This window comes from Mauremys reevesii, linkage group 9, assembly GCF_016161935.1.
Source record: "Mauremys reevesii isolate NIE-2019 linkage group 9, ASM1616193v1, whole genome shotgun sequence".
Lineage (NCBI taxonomy): Eukaryota > Metazoa > Chordata > Testudines > Geoemydidae > Mauremys > Mauremys reevesii.
In genome coordinates, this window is record NC_052631.1 from 81,572,452 (window position 1) to 81,590,768 (window position 18,317).

The 18,317-nt window shown below is 44.1% G+C and overlaps 1 protein-coding gene across 6 annotated transcripts; it reads right to left on the reverse strand.

The window, feature by feature from the left end:
* Positions 1-2,382: 2,382 nt before the first annotated feature.
* LOC120371410 (potassium voltage-gated channel subfamily C member 1-like) lies at positions 2,383-16,848 on the reverse strand. Of its 6 annotated transcripts, none has more exons than XM_039487107.1 (5): positions 16,767-16,848; positions 15,906-16,084; positions 14,648-14,764; positions 9,563-9,607; positions 2,383-4,955 (listed from the first exon to the last, which is right to left on the reverse strand). In XM_039487107.1, exons 1-5 carry the CDS (start codon positions 16,798-16,800, stop codon positions 4,155-4,157), a joined length of 1,176 nt encoding a protein of 391 aa, XP_039343041.1. In that variant the 5' UTR covers positions 16,801-16,848; the 3' UTR covers positions 2,383-4,154. The 6 variants fall into 6 exon arrangements, with proteins under 6 accessions (XP_039343041.1, XP_039343036.1, XP_039343039.1 ...); XM_039487102.1 differs by lacking the exon at positions 16,767-16,848 and adding an exon at positions 6,979-7,530 and having other exon boundaries at positions 9,563-9,678; positions 15,906-15,926; XM_039487105.1 differs by lacking the exons at positions 15,906-16,084; positions 16,767-16,848 and adding an exon at positions 6,979-7,530 and having other exon boundaries at positions 14,648-14,734.
* Between the last annotated feature and the right edge of the window lie 1,469 nt (positions 16,849-18,317).

Consider the following 18,317-nt stretch of genomic DNA (forward strand, 5'->3'; position numbering starts at 1 on the left):
TCAGATTGCTTAATATTGCCCTGATGTCTCTTCTCTCCCCCATGCCAAGCAGAATTGGGATGCAGGAGAGAATCTGATCTTAAATTTTCTGTTTCTCACTTGGTGTATTTTTAATATGCAAAATTTTTTGAAGCAAATCTTTTCTTCTTTAGAGAGAATTAATTCCTTTTTAATTGCATTAATGCAAAAAAAGCAAATAAAAGTTTTAATAAAAGTAAAGCAGCCTTTAAACTCATGCCCTTTGCAACATAATCACACTGATGGACATACATTAATAGAAATTTTAATAAAGGTACAGTCTTAATAGGATTTAAATTCATAGATGTAATAGTATAAAAGACATGTTTTTCTTCTACTAAGCAACATAACTTTTTCCCATCTTTGTTGAAATAGCCACAGCATCTGATCTTGTTTCTTTACCTCAACAGAAGCATACAGTATTGGATATTATAAGGAAAAAAATTAAGAATATAGGCATATAAAGATTACAAAATTATAAGTTTAATCTTTCTAGTTTATAACAATATCTATAGGCAGATAAAATGTAATGAATATTATATTTAATACTGTTTTGTTTATGTTTTGTTTCTTGAAAGAATAGTGCTGTTTAGTTATTTTTATTAAAAGCAGAGCTTTTCTGGTTACATAAAAATCATGACCTTTCGTGGGTGAATACCCACTTTGTCGGACGCATGTATTCACCCATGAAAGCTCATACTCCCATATGTCTGTTAGTCTATAAGGTGCCACAGGACTCTTTGCTGCTTTTGCAGATCCAGACTAACACAGCTACCCCTTTGATACGTAAAAATCATGAGATACTGAACACGTGTTCAGGGCTGGTGCAACCATTTAGGCAAACGGCATCTAGTGGTTGGGGGCACCTAAAAGCCCGCTCAGGCAAGGAGGTGGAGTGGAGGTGAGCTGGCGCAGGGAGGGCCGCCCGCCCGCAGTAACGGGGGGGGGGGGCACACAGGGGAACCACTCCCCACCCCAGATCACCTCCACTCTGCCTCCTCCGCTGAGCACACGGCCCCTGCTCTAAGTCTCCTCCAATCGGCGCAGCAAGCCTGGGAGGGGAGGAGAATTAGAGCGGCGCCAGCATGCTCAGCGGAGGAGGCGGAGCCGAGGTGAGTTGGGGCGGGCTCCCCAGGCAGGGTTAGCTGCCACGGAGGGGAGTCTCCCCGGATGGGGTTAGCTGCCGCGGGGGGGGAGGGAGTCTCCCCAGGTGGGGTTAGCTGCTGCGGGGGTCGTCTCGCCGGGTGGGGTTAGCTGCTGCAGCGGGGGAGGGAGTATCCCTGGGCGGGGTTAGCTGCTGCTGGGGAAGGGGAGTCTCCCCGGGCAGGGTTCACTGCTGCGGTGGGGGGGTAAGCTGCTGCGGGGGGGCTGCCCAGGCGGGAGTGGTGGTGGTCTCTGCTGGGTGAGGGGGGGGTGGCGCAAGGTGGAAGTTTCGCCTAGGGCGCGAAACCTCCTTGCACCAGCCCGGCACGTGTTGATCCATTTGACATGGGAAGTGAAATTCTGATCCTACTGAAGTCAATAGAAATTTTCCATTGATTTCAATAAAGCCAGGATTTCATCCAGGGACACTAAAAGTTACAGAGGATTTCTCATAAAAACCTAGCCCCACCAGTGGACTAGAACAGATTGCTTTTGCAATTTCAAACAAACTCTTTCCACTAGAAAGAACAGGAGTACTTGTGGCACCTTAGAGACTAACAAATTTATTTGAGCATAAGCTTTCATGGGCTACAGCCCACTTCATCAGATGCATCGAATGGAACATATAGTAAGAAGATATATATACATACAGAGAACATGAAAAGGTGGAAGTTGCCATACCAACTCTAAGAAGCTAATTAATTAAGATGAGCTATGTACATTGGCCAAACTGGACAGTCTCTACTCAAAAGAATAAATGGATACAAATCTGACATCAGGAATCATAACATTCAAAAACAGTAACAGACTTAAAGTTGGCAATTTTGCAACAGAAAAGCTTCAAAAACAGACTCCAACGAGAAACTGCTGAACTGGAATTAATTTGCAAACTAGATACCATTAATTTGGGCTTGAATAGAGACTGGGAGCAGCTGGGCCATTACACAAACTGAATCTATTTCCCCATGTTAAGTATCCTCACACCTTCTTGTCAACCATCTGAAATGGGCCATCTTGATTATCACTACAAAAGTTTTTTTCTCCTGCTGATAATAGCTCATCTTAATTAATTAGCGTCTTAGAGTTGATATGGCAACTTCCACCTTTTTATGTTCTCTGTATGTATATATAGCTTCTTACTATATGTTCCATTCGATGCATCTGGTGAAGTGGGCTGTAACCCACGAAAGCTTATGCTCAAATAAATTTGTTAGTCTCTAAGGTGCCACAAGTACTCCTGTTCTTTTTGCGGATACAGACTAACACGGCTGCTACTCTGAAATCTTTCCACTAGGATATGAAGCCTCTGGCTGCAGTCCAAGGGAATTGCCATTGAAGGGGTCCCTTATTGCACACTGAATGCATCACCAACTTATTGGGCCTGATTCTGATCTCCCACTCTTTTTTTTCCTACCCCACTAATGTAACTCCCTCACTTCAGAGTATTTACTCCAAATTGGCAGTGGGGTATGTGAGGATCAGAATCAGGCCAAGTGAAAAAAAATCACTAAAAATATTGACTATAAGAACTACAGATTTTAGATCTGTTCACTAGTTCACACTGGCCTCTATGTGCAGGCAAATCAGACAAAATATACCACATCCTTTGCTTCTTCAATAAAATATGAGAGGACAGGGCAGAATTTCTTAGGGCCAGATTGCTCCCCGCCCAGTCGAACTCATGGGGGGGAAGGTACTGTTCCATGGGAGAGTATGACCCTGCCTAGAAGGAGCTGTGTGTCAGCATCCAGTTTTATGGATTCCCTGCCATCTGCGTTTCCACACACACATCCTGTGCCAATGGACTCCTGTGAAAAAGTACTATAAGGACTTCCTCTAGTTGCAGCTGTCCCAGGTCCCTTCTTAAAGGTGGAAGGTTCCCCACCATGGGTAACAGGGCTGATGGGAAGATAATGTGCATCCCTACATGTCTCTTCTCCTCCCAGCCTGCCACAGCCTAATGCAGGCTGCCTCACTGTCCACGCAATCTTCACCCCCTTCCCAACACCAGGATTCAGTAAAAGCCTCTTGGTGGGGTCCAGTGCCATTGAGATACCTTACTCTCCCCATTCCATGCACGGTGAGATCTAACATGTGGAAGATCCCCCTCTGGGAGCAGATGCTAGGGAGAAGATCTGACCCTTAGATTTTAGCTACACATTTCTCTCCGTAAAAAGGTATCTATGAAAATGAAGGTGTGATTGTCCCTGTGAGGCACACAGACCCATATCTTCAGACAGGATAAATCAGCAAAGCTTCTTTGAAGTCAGTGGAGCTGCACTGATTTACACCAGCTGATTATCCGGCCCAGAGAGCGTGCAGAAGGCTGTTGCCAGGGTGTGCACCTTATACATTTTTCTGTTAGGCCTAGGGTGACCAGGTATCCCGATTTTTGGGTCTTTTTCTTATATAGGTTCCTATTATCCCCCACCCTCTGTCCCAATTTTTCACATTTGCTGTCTGGTCACCCTAGTTAGGCCCCACTTTGAACTGGCATCACTGGGGTTGAGAGCATTTAGCACGTTGCAGATTCTTGGTCTATACTTCAGTGCAGCCCTTCATCCCTGCCGTCTCTGGGAATCACTTATCATAGCTTTGCACAGTGAACAGCATTGCTTTTTCCTGCTGGTGGAGAAAAACAACAACATCTTGTGTGCTGATGAAACTGTCCACAGTGAATTTTCTCATCTTGTTCTGACAAGGGATAGGTGAGATTTCAGTGCTAGCTGGGTCTCGCTGAGGGTCAGTGTAGTGCTGTTTGATATAGGGATAGGCCATAAAGAGCATTAGCCACTAAAATAGAAAGCTATAGCTTAGATCTGGGTACCTGACATTGATTTGAAATATACCAAAGGAGCAAGGAGGCAGTCTTAATGAATGTGGCATGGACTTTTCATAGGAGTGTGTTTTCTTCTCACAAAGTGGTGGAAACAAACCACACTGGAATTAATTCTGAAGTGCCCCAAGGCAGCAATGGTCTGAAGTCAATCGCATTATTGCTTTTTGCTCATTTTCAGCTTCTGTTTGGTTATGGCAGTGGCATAGTAGCCTTTAAACTTGACCAGGAAAATGGGGATTGGAATGATAATAGTTAACATGCCAAATATTGCAGCAAAGGCTGCCATCACCTGGCCAAAGATGGTGAGAGGGATGATGTCACCATAGCCCACAGTGGTTAGCGTGATCAGAGCCCACCAGAAGCAAATGTTAATGTCTGTGAAGTGCAAATCTGCCCGGTAAGAATGAATACCCAGCAACTCGCCATAGAAAAAGAGAGAACCAAAGAAGAGGGTTTCAAAGGCCAGGATCATCAGCAGGAAGCAGATCTCTCGGATGATGGACTTGAGCGTGTAGGACAGGACTCTCAGGATCAGAGGGGTCTCTATTAGCTTGAATATCTTCAGGAGTTTGAAGAGGTAGACTACGCGGACAAAACCCAGCCAAAGCGCTAGGTTAGGCATTTTGTGAATCTGCTCGGCGGTGAAGAGTTCAATGTAAACTGGGAAGAGGGAGAGGAAATCAGCCACATTCAGAGGATTCCTGAGGAATTTCTTTTTGTCTGGACAGAAGAAAAATCGCATGGAAAACTCAAAAGTGAACCAGAGGACACAGAACAGCTCCAGGTGGAGCAGGTAAGGGGCCTGGTGATAATAAGGCTCATGGATGCTGTGGATCACATCAGAATGGCCAAAAATGGTCAAGTTAGCAGCAGAGTACTCGAACTGTGCCTTCGTCTCCTCACAGAATATGATGACGATTCCAATGATGAACAGCAGAGAAATAATAGCCAGGCACTGCAGAGGGACAGAAAGGTCAAACGTAGGATCAGGTCAGTGTGAGGGTATCACAAAACTTCAAAGCCTCACTTCACATCCAGGATTCTCAGCATCAAACATTACCGTCTCCTAGACTAACTTTTACCCAATTTCCATCTAGGAATGGATTCATACATTGAAGGTTTCTTTTTCTTTTCCATCCTTACCTGTCCAAGGCCAAGAGGGGGATCTGGGTCAAGGAAAATAATGTGAACTATTAGCATCTGGACTTGTAGGGAAGGGGAGACATCTGACAGCTAGAGCAACGTGGACAGATTCACTGAGATTGCCCTAGCCACTGGCTCAAGTGACTCAGCTGTTCTAGACAGACTGGAAAATGTCCTCTGCCTTCTCCAAACTTGCTGCCCCAAGTGCCTGTTCTGAGAGGAGAGGAATTAATGAAATGCACTAAATAACTATTTAATGTACACAGCACAGTAGCAAATGCGCAGCCCTGGCATGCAGAGCAGTGGGGCACAGCAAAGGGCCATAGCCAGGGCCAGCACTAGCAGGGAGACACAACAGCATTTTAGTTACAGAAAATAAAATGAGCTGAGAGTTGGCACTTTTTTCCCCCTGATAGCACAAGCAGAAATCACCTGGGTGTTATTAAGGCCCTGGCATAAGTGTTTAGCATTAGCTCAACCATTAACTGGTTTAAATTCCATGCTGAGGTTTAGAAAAGCAGGTGACCTGGTAGAGAGCACAGGTAAAGAAGAATGTTTGATTTTGAGCCACAGACTCTTAACTGACTCTGCAGGCTTCCAAATTATATGCCTTGTATTGTTTAATAACAGGTAGATAGTAAGTCTAAAGCTGGTCAAACTCTCCTTTACAAATAACAGATTTACACTGGTGTAAATCAGGAGTAATTTTAATGAAGTCAGTGGAGTCAGCTGTAAAACTGGAGTGAGGTCAGAATCAGACCCTATATTAATTGCACATTTATCCTGTTTCTGGATAGAGAACCTTTCATGAACTGATCCCTATTTTCAAAAATATTTGCCAAATGCTTTGGAGGAATAATGTAGAGCAGGGTTTCTCAAACAGGGGTCGCCGCTTGTGTAGGGAAAGTCCCTTGCAGGCCAGGCAGTGTGTTTACCTGCCACATCCGCAGGTCCGGCCGATCGTGGCTCCCACTGGCCACGGATCGCTGCTCCGGGCCAATGGGGGCTGCTGGAAGCGGCACGGGCCCTGTTCAAGAAACCCTGATTTAGAGCCTATGGGTCAGTGGTGGGTAACCTGTAGCTCGCAGGCCGTATGCAGCCCAACAGGCTAAGCTGATTGTGGGCTGCGAGCACAGCCCCTGGCAGCTCCCAGTAGCCACGGTTCGCTGTTCCTGGCCAATGGGAGCTGCAGAAAGTGGCAGCCAGCACGGCCCGCCACTTCCCCCAGCTCCCATTGGCCAAGAATGGCGAACCGTGGCTACTGGGAGCTGCAGGGGGCCATGCCTGCAGACAGTCAATGTCAGCAACATGTCTCACTGCCCGCAATCAGCTTACCCTGATGGGATGCAGGTTGCCCACCACTGCTGTAGCTTGTTTATGAAATTATCACTTCAATTGTTTATTAGTCATGTTGAATGAGGAAGGGGGTTACCTAAGTCATATGGTCTGGTGTCAGCTCCCAAGTGGGATCAGTAAAATTTTATAATATAAAAATAACTCATAGTAAATAGCTCATTTCTACTATGAATTTTCAAATGAATAATCATTAGTGCTAAAACTCATGAAACCTCTGGGATTCACAAATTGCCCTGGTATACCAAGGCAAATACTTCTGTGTAACTAATAGCAGCATCACCTACCCGAATCAGAGCAAGCTGAACTGCACACTAAAAATACTGTTATTCTGGGATGTTTTATTTAATTATTCAAGTACCATAGCTGTAAGCAGGACTCTGAACCCGTACACTAGCACTGCAAGTTCCTAAGCTTTTTCCACCCCAACAGATTCAGGCTCACTCTGACGAATCTATCTGGTTCTCCACTGGGAGCATTACCTTGGCACTTAAAGAGGAAAAGGGCTTTTCAAAGATAGACCAGATCTTTGGCTGCCACCTGGCCCTCCAGCTGAAATCCCTTCTTTCCACCTGGACTATAAGGCACTGGTCATCAGCATGTTCGTTCTCATCCCAAACATTAAATTCCTCTGGCTGGCTGTCTTTGTTGGTCAGCTTCAGCCAACAGCAGGGTGCCAGCTGTGCATCACTTATCTCCCAGAAAGCCAGCTCTTCCTCTAAGACTGATCTGCAGGTGTCTACAGGACAATGGAGGTGTTTGGTCCTGTAATAGCTCAACACATAGCCAAAGAGCCGAGCACTCCTGTCAAAGAAGAATTCTTTGGTGGTAGGGTTATAATCGTACAGCGTGCTGGCACTGGGCTCTGTGAGGCTCCAGAGCTTGGTCCCTGGGAAGGTCCGGAGGGTGCTGCAGTACGTCTCATGTCTGATTCCTCCAACATTCAGGATGATCTTCTCTTTTGAGCCATCCATCCTTCAGGTGTCAAGTGGTGGGTTCACGTTCTGATTGGCTTCTGTTAATCTCTAGCAAGCCTACAGGAGGGAGAAAGGGTAAGAATGCAAATTACAACCCTCAAGGCTGCAAATCTGAAGCAGGGCAGTTTTCCATGGAATGTCACACCACTCCATTAAAGCTCATTTTGTAACTTCCCTGAGCACTGGAATTTCCTAGAGAAAGTGCCCGACTCCTCTCACCACTGACCTATTCTATTCAATATAGGCTCTTCAACTGCGCGCATCACTCATCTGGACGTCTTCCAATAGTGCATTAAGAAACATGACTGTCTGTCACGTGTTGTTTGTTCTCTCATCTTCATGCTAGGGGCGAAGGGTATACTGTGGAGTGTCTTGTTTTTGGTAGAGGTTTTTTAATGTAATATAATATGTTTTAATATACATGTTGCCATGTATTTATGTTAGAGAAGGCAAGGTCAAAGAAAAGTACCTTGCATTTGGAGCACAAGGTGGTGAAGTTTGTGATGGTCCTTAGTTCCTGAGGGAATTCAGAAACTCTGCCTCACATAAGGACAAGAAATACCCATGTATTAGCTTCCCATGTGCCAGAGGAGCAGAGCTTTCGACCACAGTCTTCATCCCAGAGCTTTAGGGGGTCTTTTAGACTTCACCTGTCCTTCTGGGTGTGGGAGATTTTCTCCTCTCTCCACAGTACCTTGATGATTTGGAGAGTCACAAGTGAGATGATATGACTGCATGACTGTCAACTGGACCATGTTTTCTGGGAGGGGGAAGGTAAATGTTCTCTGAGGTTCCACTTTGCCTCTTTATTTGTCCCCTCTGGACTCATGTTGGGTGTAACTATCTGCCCAACTATAGGATGCTGCTTCCTCCTGGAGTCTATCAACACGACCCCTGGGTCAGCTGGGAGAGGTTCATGAGCAACATGAGGCACTCCCTTCTCCAGGGGCTGAATGTGATGCCTTCATAGCAATCCCAGACGCTGCTGCCCAGGACTCTGTCACTGAGCAGCATGATTCATGTACAGTTACTGATAACCCAATATCAGCTCCATTCTCCAAAGCTTAAAGAATGTTGACCCCAAATGTGTGGAAGCTGTTTCTCAGTTCTGTATTAATGTCATTACAAGAGACATTTCATGAGTCAACCTCAGTCTTCTCCACTATACAACATGTGGCAATGACAGAACTGGGGCATTTTGGAAAGGACCCATGGATATCACGCACACAGACACCTCTGTCATTTCTGACATACTGCACCCCCTTCTATGGCAGTCCTGGGATAGACCTCTTGGTTCTGACCTGTATCACTGCGAGCTACTCTAGACCTGCCCTCTCTTTCCTTCCCACTCACATTCGTGCACCCCACCCATTCATTCCTGTCTGTACTTTATACCATGGTGTGGTCCAGTTGTCACCTTCTTCTGTCTTTGTGGAAAGCACTTGGGCAAAGAAGCACCAGCTCCCTTGTGTGGTACCAAGGAATGGGAGTGCCTTTCCACTTGTGACCTGCTGGTAATCGAGATTTGAACCTACAGTCCAGAAGCGAAGGGCTTGGACACTATCACAGTATGTTACTAGGTTCCCCATATAGTTCCCTTTCACCAGAAGGCTTGGTAAGAGAAGGCTGAGGCTGGCTCACAAGTTCACTGGAAACATAAATTAATTGCTGTTTGGCTGCCACAGCGACTGCCCTCAACACACGTGTGCACACACCGAGGGCCTGATCCAGCTTCCAGTGAAGTCAATGGCAAACCTCCCATTGATTTCAATGGGAGCAGGATTGGGCCCACATAGTACATAGATACATACTCTGCTTTGTGCTTGCAGCACATAAACTCAAATACTGAAGCAAGGATATGAGTGACAAAGCAAGTTAGAGTAACCTTCTCAGAGTTCAGAAAACCTGTTACTGGAACTTTGTGAGAGCATTCTCCTTCCTTTTACAAGCAAGTAGCTGTGTAAAATGCTGATTTTTAAATGCCTTTGCTAAATTCTTATTCATCTGCTTAGGATGCTCGATGCCTCTTGCTCAACAGTACAAATCCCAAGTGAGAAATCAACTAAAAAGCTACGTTTCAAATCCTTACCTTGGAGTTATTGCAGTAGCTTTGTGGCCAGAGGAGAGAAGAAGCCTAGATGAAGAGACAAGTTCAGTGAAAACAGGATGTTCAGTGGCTGGGCTCCAAGCTTAGGCTCATGGATGCTAGAAAACAACACCAACCAATCAAACAGAAAATATGTTGAACCCCCCCCAATCCCCTCCAAATCTGTCCTATCAGCAATCGCTTTTCATCCTCTAAGGAATAATACTCAAACATGTCAACAACTGCCAAGCCAGATGTTCTCCTGGCCACATAATTCTTCCCTCTGCCACCCGCTGTGCTTCTTACAGCCTCAAAGAACAGCGGTATTTTGAAAATATGTAATGCTCAAACTTCCTGGGCCCAATATAAAATTAGAATGTTGAGCAACAGAAATGCAGGGAAAATTTGTTCCTTTCCTCACTGTTCCTTACTCAAGTTAAATTAAAAAAAGAGCTGTCACCCTCCTTTCATTTAAAGGGCTTTCCATTCATTTCTAGCTGCAGAGGGAATAAACTTTTGCACCTGCAAATTTTTAACTTGTTTTGGTCCCTGATCATATTAGGAAGATTTTAGGTATGTAACTGCTGAGACTGTTAAAAGAAAATTCACTATTTTAGACAGAGTGTTTGAGATGGTGTCATAAATATAAAGGGAAGGGTAACAACCTTTATGTATGCAGTAACATAAAATCCCTCCTGGCAAGAGGTCCAGACAGAGGTCCAGAATCATTTTATGTGTAAGGGGTTAATCAGTTCAATTAACCTAATTGGCACCTGACCAGAAGGACCAATGGGAAAAGAAGATACTTTGAAATCTTTTTTTGGGGGGGTGGGGGTGGGTTTGGTTGTGCTCTCTTTGTTTGTTCCCTCTGGATAGAGAGAGAGACCAAGCAGGTAACCCATCTCTTGAAAAGATACCTTGAAATGATACCTCTAAAATTACAGAAATTGTAAGTAAATGCATTAGATTATCTTTTGTTTTAGCTTGTGAATTTTCCCTATGCTAAGAGGGAGGTTTATTCCTGTTTTTGTAACTTTTAAGTTGAGCCTAGAGGGGAATCCTCTGTGTTTTAAATCTTTTTATCACCCTGTAAAATTACCTTCCGTCCTGATTTTACAGAGGTGCTTCTTTTACTTTTTTCTTTATAATAAAGTTATTCTTTTAAGAACCTGATTGATTTTAGTGTCCTAAAAATAAAGGGTCTGGTTTGTATTTTTATTAAAGGCAATTAGTTGGTATATTATTCTCAAGCCTCCCTAGGAAAGGGAGTGAAGGAGCTTGAGGGGATATTTTGGGGAAATAGGAACTCCAAGTGGTCCTTTTCCTGAATCTTTGTCTAAATCACTAGGTGGTGGCAGCAATATCATCCAAGGTCAAGGAACGGATTTGTGCCTTGCAGAAGTTTTAACCTAAGCTGGTAGAAATAAGCTTAGGGGGTCTTTCATGCAGGTCCCCACATCTGTACCCCAGAGTTCAGAGAGGGGAAGGAACCCTGACAGATGGTCTTTTAATTACTCCTCAAAGTCAGTTTCCAGATTTTCTCTCTCAGATGACTTGTAATATTATTCAAAGGAATTAGAGACAAAAAGGACTTTTCATGTCACCTTTCTCACCCCAGCCTTAGGCTATTTCCTAAGAGGGTATGTCTACACTGCAATAAAACACTCACAGATGGCCTGTGACAGCTGACTTGGGCTCATGGATCTCAGGTGGGGGGGGGGGCTATAAAACTGCAGTGTAGATTCCTCATGGGGTCCCAGAAAATGAGCTCCAGCCGAGCCCGAATGTCTAGACTGCAATTTTATAGCCCTGCAGCCTGAGTCCTGCAAGCCCGAGTCAGCTGACACAGGCCAGTCGCAGGTGTTTTATTACAGTGTAGACGTACCCTAAGGCTCCAGTCTAGTTTTAAATTACACAAGCAAAGAGGCAGATTCAGACCTCATCAGAGAAAGGTCTACCAGTTATTCCACCTAAGATTGGTTTGCTTCATTTTAACCCACTACACCTAGTTATGCTCCCTAGGGCTCTGCAATCCCTTTTTCTTCTTTCTGAAAAGAGGTATTTGTATTTGGACTTTCCAGGCTGATTAATTGGGCTACTTTTGGTCCCCCGATATGCACCACTCCTGCAGCTAAAGGGGCTGTACAGCTGCACTAGCCAGGCAGCTGAGGATTCCCAGGGTGGCGCGCAGCCGTTACAGATAGCCCTGTGCCACGTGCTTCTAAGCATCCAGCACAGGGACATAACTGGTGGAAGGGGGTATAGCAAAGCATTGCTGGTCCCTGGATGCCAGAATGGCCCCTTTGGGGCAGCTAGCGGTTGTTTTAACTTAAAGCTCTGGGCAGGCCCACCAATAGCAATTCCGGGCCACAGGGCAGAACAGTGTTAGCTGGTCTACAGCCCTCAGGTCTTTTTCCAGTTCCTGCAAGGTGTTATGGTCTGGTGTTAGCTGCTCAATTTTCCCCGTCTATACGAAGGTCCTACTTAGTTTCATATCTGATGAAAACATTTAAATTCACAGGCATTACAGCACCTCCTACAGTACATTTTCATATGAGCACATTAAAATTTTTGCACTCATTTTAGTTACTGAAGCCCAGAGGTATGTTCCAGATGCGAAAAGCCACTGAAATAATAGGAAACAAAATGATACAAGCTGTTTCTGGGCTCTGAATAAGGCCCTTTGATAGCAATACAACAAGAGCCTGTGTTTTCTGATCATTGTTAAACACAGATGGAAAGTGCAAATCCAGTTCCAGAGAACAGGGCCCTTTTCCAAGTTTTCTTTCTGTCTGGTATTTTCTGAGAATTTACTTTCCCGGCATGAAGCACTGCAGGAGCTTGGCAGTGACCTTCAAATCTCTTCCCCCCATTTCACTTTTCTTTGGGTAATGAATCTCTTGTTTCATTTTGACCTAGATTTATTCAGACCCAGGGCCTGGCAGCTTTTGGGAAAGTTATTACTGTAATAAACTTTGCTGTGTTTTCAAAGACAGTATTATAACAAAACAGATTCAGATCCATTAGTAGTTGAAATGAAGATAGTCGTAGTGACTAGATCCAGGTGCTAACAACGTCTGAGCTATTGTTTCCTGTTTTCCAATACCAGATTCTTTATAGCATTTCTCTGTATTTTCTCTCCGATTTAATAAAAACAGCTTTTGTGTATAACAAATGTTTTGGGATGTTTTTCCCATCTGTTCATACTCAGATACACAGGAAAGGCCAAACTATGCTCTCAGTCATACCAGCCTAAATCTGGTGTGGCTTAATTTACTTACTGGAGTTACTTTTCATTTACACGAGTATAAACGGGGAAAAGTATCTTGACCAAAGAATTTATAATCTGAAAAAGGTAGAATAAACTCCCCAGAAGATTCTTGAAAGAAAGAAAGAAGATTTATGAGTTGCAGGTGGAGATGATTAGCAGTTTATTAAATACAAATGGTGCCTAAGAATACTGAACAAGTATAAAATATGCCGGGGTCCTGAAAGGCTGGCAGGAAACAGCCACTGGGGATACAAAGCAGTTCACCAGTTCGCCTCCATCTCAAGTCAGTAGCAACTGAGGGACATATTCTCTCCTACCAGTCTGGCCACTGTTGATGATAACCTGCTGGCCTAGGTTAGAACATCCCTCTTAGGCTGCTCTAATGCACACCAGGACTGCCTGAGATGAGGGAGCCATCACTGGCCCCTGACACCTCCTCCAGCCTTCAGCACAGGAAAGAATGTGACCCTGAAAGTCATTTGTCTGTTTGAAATGAGTTAGGGGTATCCATCCAGTTCCTAAGCAACAAGTGTCCGCATCATAGAAACAACAATCACAACTGGCAACAACGGATTTCCTTGTTCTTAGTAGAGAAGCTAAGGCCAGAGACTGAACTCCGTACTCACCCCTAGAAGCAGTCCCTCCACACCAAGAAAGAGGCACATTGCTAGAGGGAGCTTGCACAACTGATGCTTATATTGTTCCTCTTCTGAGGATAAAGAGAGAGATTGGAGTCTCTGGGGCTTTCACACTGGTACTTTTCACCAGTGCTTAATTCACTTAAAAGAATAAAAGAGGAACAGATGAGAAATCCTAAGTGCTTTAGAACACAGTGACCTAACTCTGCTTTGTGGTGAGAAGAAGAAAGAGGGAGACGGCCTCAGTCATTGCTGCCAGAGAGTGATGTAGTTGTTAGGACAACAGGCAGGACTAGGTTTATTGGTGTTAGGACATGAACCATTTACAGAACACACAACAACCGAAGTCTTCATTTCCAAAAGTGACACCCTTTGTGTGGCACACATTCCGGAGTTAGAGCTCAAGCCACATCCCCTCTTCTGAATATGGGGATTCATCCCTCCTGAATATAGGTCATAGGGACACTGGAGGCACAGGAAAAACTCAGCTCTATGCCCAGATCTCTTTCAGGATCTTCCCTCAGGGCAGTTTTAGTCTTGAAACATAAAACATAGGCAAAACATCATTTGTTTCCTCTTGCCACTTTCAGGGCTGAAAGGAGAACATACCCTTCCATCCAGTTCCTGCTTCAGGACCTACTGCAGAAACCCATCTCCCTCCAGGTGAACTCTCTCAGCCCTTTATAGGGCTCACCGGACCCCTTACTAGCTGGGTCTGAGTCTCAAACAGGGCGGCTGGTGGCCCCAGGCCCTTAAAGGGGCAGACCATCCTGTTACACATGCATAGTGCATAAATCATCTGCCAGGCACCAGCAAACAAACCGTTCTTCAAAGGTGGGTATTAAGATGACTTGAAAAGTAACTGAAAGATGGCAACAGTAAAGCTGTTTGAATACATTTCCTCGTTTGAATACATTGTGCACTCCATACTGCCTCATAATAGTCCATCTAGAAGCTTAGCCAGCTCAAGTCTTAGATTGCGTGTGTTCTTGATAAGGCCATATGGAATAATCCCTATGGCTCTTGGTATATGGAATTAGAAAGGTCCTCTGAAGGAGAAAGAGGATTATACTCTATTATCTGCACCCTAAAGCCTGAAAGTGCGTTTGAGCTATAGTACACTTCATGCTACCAACCCTCAAATCACTGTTCAATACTAAGATGACAAGAATCACTTACAAGGCACTTCCAGATACACTGCAAATCATAATCCCAGGTGATGCTGTGGAGCATTGCCTCAGCTGAATTCACTGCAGACAGTTGCTGCTCTGGAAGAGGGTGAATTTCCACTGCTGTCTGCAAGACAAGATGAAACAGGCATGGTTTCCACAATGAGAGAGAAATGGTATCTGAGGACATCAAACTGTTAACCGGTGATCAAAATCCAATTAATATGAATAACTGCAAGGTGTCAAGAATCATTCAGTCTCCATCATTTTCTCCCTATCAAACTTGAGGACGTAGGTTTTGGAGGCCATATGGGTTCCTCTTATTCTACAATATATTTAAACTTCACCAATTTTTAAAATGGGAAAAGAAACCAAAACAGAGAGAGGTGAACTGATAAGCCAGCATCAGAGCTGTGATTAGAATTCAGGACTTCCTGGTCTCTAACTCCAGGCATGACTCACTAGACCACAGACACTTGGAACTATTCTATTACTATGTACAAAATTGTGCTCAAGATAAAAATTACACATAAATGAGCCTAGCTAAACTAAAGCACATGGATGAAATACAGTGATAAGGACACCTCTATGTGTTCAGCAAAACAGAAATATATTCTCCATCCACTTGATCTCTTATGTCTGGTCTGCACGACAAAGTTTTGTTAGCTGAAGTCTCCTTTTGTCACTACAGGTTTGCATACATCCTCACTCAAAATTGATTCTCTTGGTGAAACCCCAAATTACGCAAGTCCATAGCCAACATACTTCTGCTGGCAAAATACCAGCGTGGACACTGTTACCTATTTTGGTAAAAAACAGTCCATCAGCAACAGTCTCACTATGCCTCACTTCCCTCAGCAGTGACCACTCTAGTCATTGTTTTGAACTTCACTGCCCAGGGGGCACTGTGCCCAGAAGCTCACCCCACACTCTTTTTAAAATCCCCAACATATTTTGGAAATGCTGCTTTTCCTGATAGCCCTCCTGCGCGAGCACACCTCCTAGACCACCTCTGTGAGCAGATTGGTATGGATCTGCACAAAGATAGATCCTCAGCTAAATCACATGTTGCTGCATGGACCATGAAGGAAATCCTGGATCTCAACTGCCTCTGGAGAGAAGGGGCAGTGCAATGCCAGATGTAGAGTAACCACAGGAATGAAGATATCTATGTGGACATTGCAGAAGTGATGCAGGAGCTGGGCTACAATAGGGGCAAGGAGCAATGCCAGGTGATGGCAAAGGAGCTGTGGCATTAGTATAATTACCTCAGGAGGCTCACAGAAATGGATCCCTTCATGTTGCTGGATTCCTTTCTGGCCATGTGAATCTCTGACAAGCTCAGTTCCATCACATAATGGACCTTCCTCAGCAGGGAGATACACATTTCCAGGATGGCCACTCTGCATCTCGGTATAAAAGAGCTCCCATAAATGATATTCACCATCTGAAGGAGATAAATAACAAGACACAAAGTTCACTGTAAAGTCCAAATCTGTCACTGTACCCAGGCTCTGTGCTTTGCAAAAGTACTTTCATTTTAACAGTTTTGAATGTATTCCTTTAAGTGTCACTGAATATCCCAGTAAATAGTGCCGCGTTTAAATTCCCCACACTGTTCATATTTTGCATACCTCTGTCATGTCATCTCAGGTGGGACTTCCAGCAGTGCATAAGTGAATTAGGCACCTAATTCCCATTGAAACTCAACAGAATTCAATGGGGGTACATAATCCATTTAGGTGTTTTTTAATATCACACTCCTCTCCAAATTAAATAATCCCAGTCTCTTCAGTCTTTCTTCTTATAGAAGTCTCTATATGCCTCCACTCATTTGTCTCCATTCTCTAAACTCCTTCTACAGAGCCAGAGGTTTGAAGTCTGGCTTCACAGCATCCAGTTGTATGGGAGTGTATAATAAACACATCATCAGCTGGATGTCTCTGCTAAAGTGATCAGCAGGAACCAGCAGGATCCAGAGTTAACAATTTATTGAGATGAAAAGAGGCACTTACACTTTTCAGAGCTATTCTTTCAGGCTGACTGCAGACTCAGGCAGACTGTACTGCATTTACACTTGGGTCACATGGGGGTGATTTTTTTCACACTTAGAGCGGCTAGGGATTTACCTTTTAAAACTAATATTCTTCTGCACAATTCCATAATGATGGGTGCATTTTGCAGCCAATTTCTCAGCCACGAAATAAGTGGAGCGCTCTAGGGATGGAATAGATGAACTCTTATAGGACTTAACTTCTCTGATTCTGTAAGCAGCAGCCATGAACCATCTAGTGAGGGGGATAAATCACGTTGAGATCCTCATAAGATGGTGGTGTATAAATTAAGTCTGCTAGAGACCTCACTAGATAATATGTCCGCAGAGTATGAAATACCAGTGGAAGGATTTTTATAAAACCAGTAATTGCGAGGCACAGCGCCCCTCTCTCAGGGCATGTTTCACCAACAAAGTTTATTTCAATATTATAATGTTTATTGTGCGATACAATGCTGGAGAGCTTTGCGGGGTGGAGTTTCTCTAGCAGCAGACAGCACTAGAGCTAGCTGTCTCCTCTAGCTTTCAGGGACCATTTATTTAGATTAAGCCTAATTCATTCAGTCTCTCTACGAACGAGATTGTTATTTTTCTAATAATCCAAATGGGAAAGGGTGGCCTTACTGCTGGGAGTAACTCCCTTTGTTGTATCTGGCCAGGATTTTCACTGCATATACCCTATTTCAGTTGATACCATTTTACCTGACTGATTTCTATAAATTATTCCCCTTGTAGGGTTGTGTTTCTGCTAAATTCTTTCAGCTCCATAAGGACCATCAGATACATGAAGACAGGCTGTGAGGCCCATTCCAGAAGCAATACTATAAAAAAAGACCATGCCTGACATGTACGTGTGTATGTGAGAGATGGGCCCTGATGGCCAATCTCTCCCCTACTGTCTAATGCGCACAGAACCCCTTTGTTCTGCTCCCTGGTCTTCTTCCAGAAAATCCTTTACCACCAAACTCCTCAGCAAACCACATTAGTGTCTTGCTGGCCCCTCCAACCCCCTACCTGATCCACCCTACTCACTCTGCTCTGCTAAGAGGTCAGTCTCTTTATCCCAATCTATGCACAGCCCCCCTCTTGACCTCTCTCTTGAGCCACCATAGGATCAGTCTGCCACATTATCATCCTGTTCAAACATAATGTCAATAATAATGCAGAAAAGGCAGACGTATTAAGCACTTACTACATGGGAACAAATATTTGATAATGAGCTCTCCAATGTAGCAGCTAAAGGTATAACAAGATCCCATGGATGGAAGCTGAAGCTAGACAGATTCATACTGGAAAGATGGTGTACATTTTTAACAGTGAGGGTAATTAACCATTGGGAACATTTACCCAGGTAATTTTTTTTGTGGTAAATTCTCCATCACTGGCAGAATCAAGATTGGATGTTTAAATTACAAAAAATAAAAAAATTACACTAATTCAAAGAGGAATTATTTTGGGGCTTTCTATGGCCTGTGTTATATAGGAATTTAGTCCAGAGGATCACAATCATCTCTTCTGGCCTTGGAATCTATGAAAACAGGTAATATCCCTTACATTGGTTGATTCAGGGTTGAGCCTTTAACACCAGGTTTCAGCCCTGAATTCAAATTGAGAGTTAATTAATTAA

What these genes read in the sequence shown, in the direction of transcription:
- LOC120371410 (XM_039487102.1), bottom strand. Translation starts at nt 7,470, where the DNA reads ATGGATGGCTCAAAAGAGAAGATCATCCTGAATGTTGGAGGAATCAGA. An exon ending in TTTCCTCTTTAAGTGCCAAG is followed by an intron (nt 4,956 to 6,978) that starts GTAATGCTCCCA and finishes GTCCCTCTGCAG; the next exon opens with TGCCTGGCTATTATTTCTCT.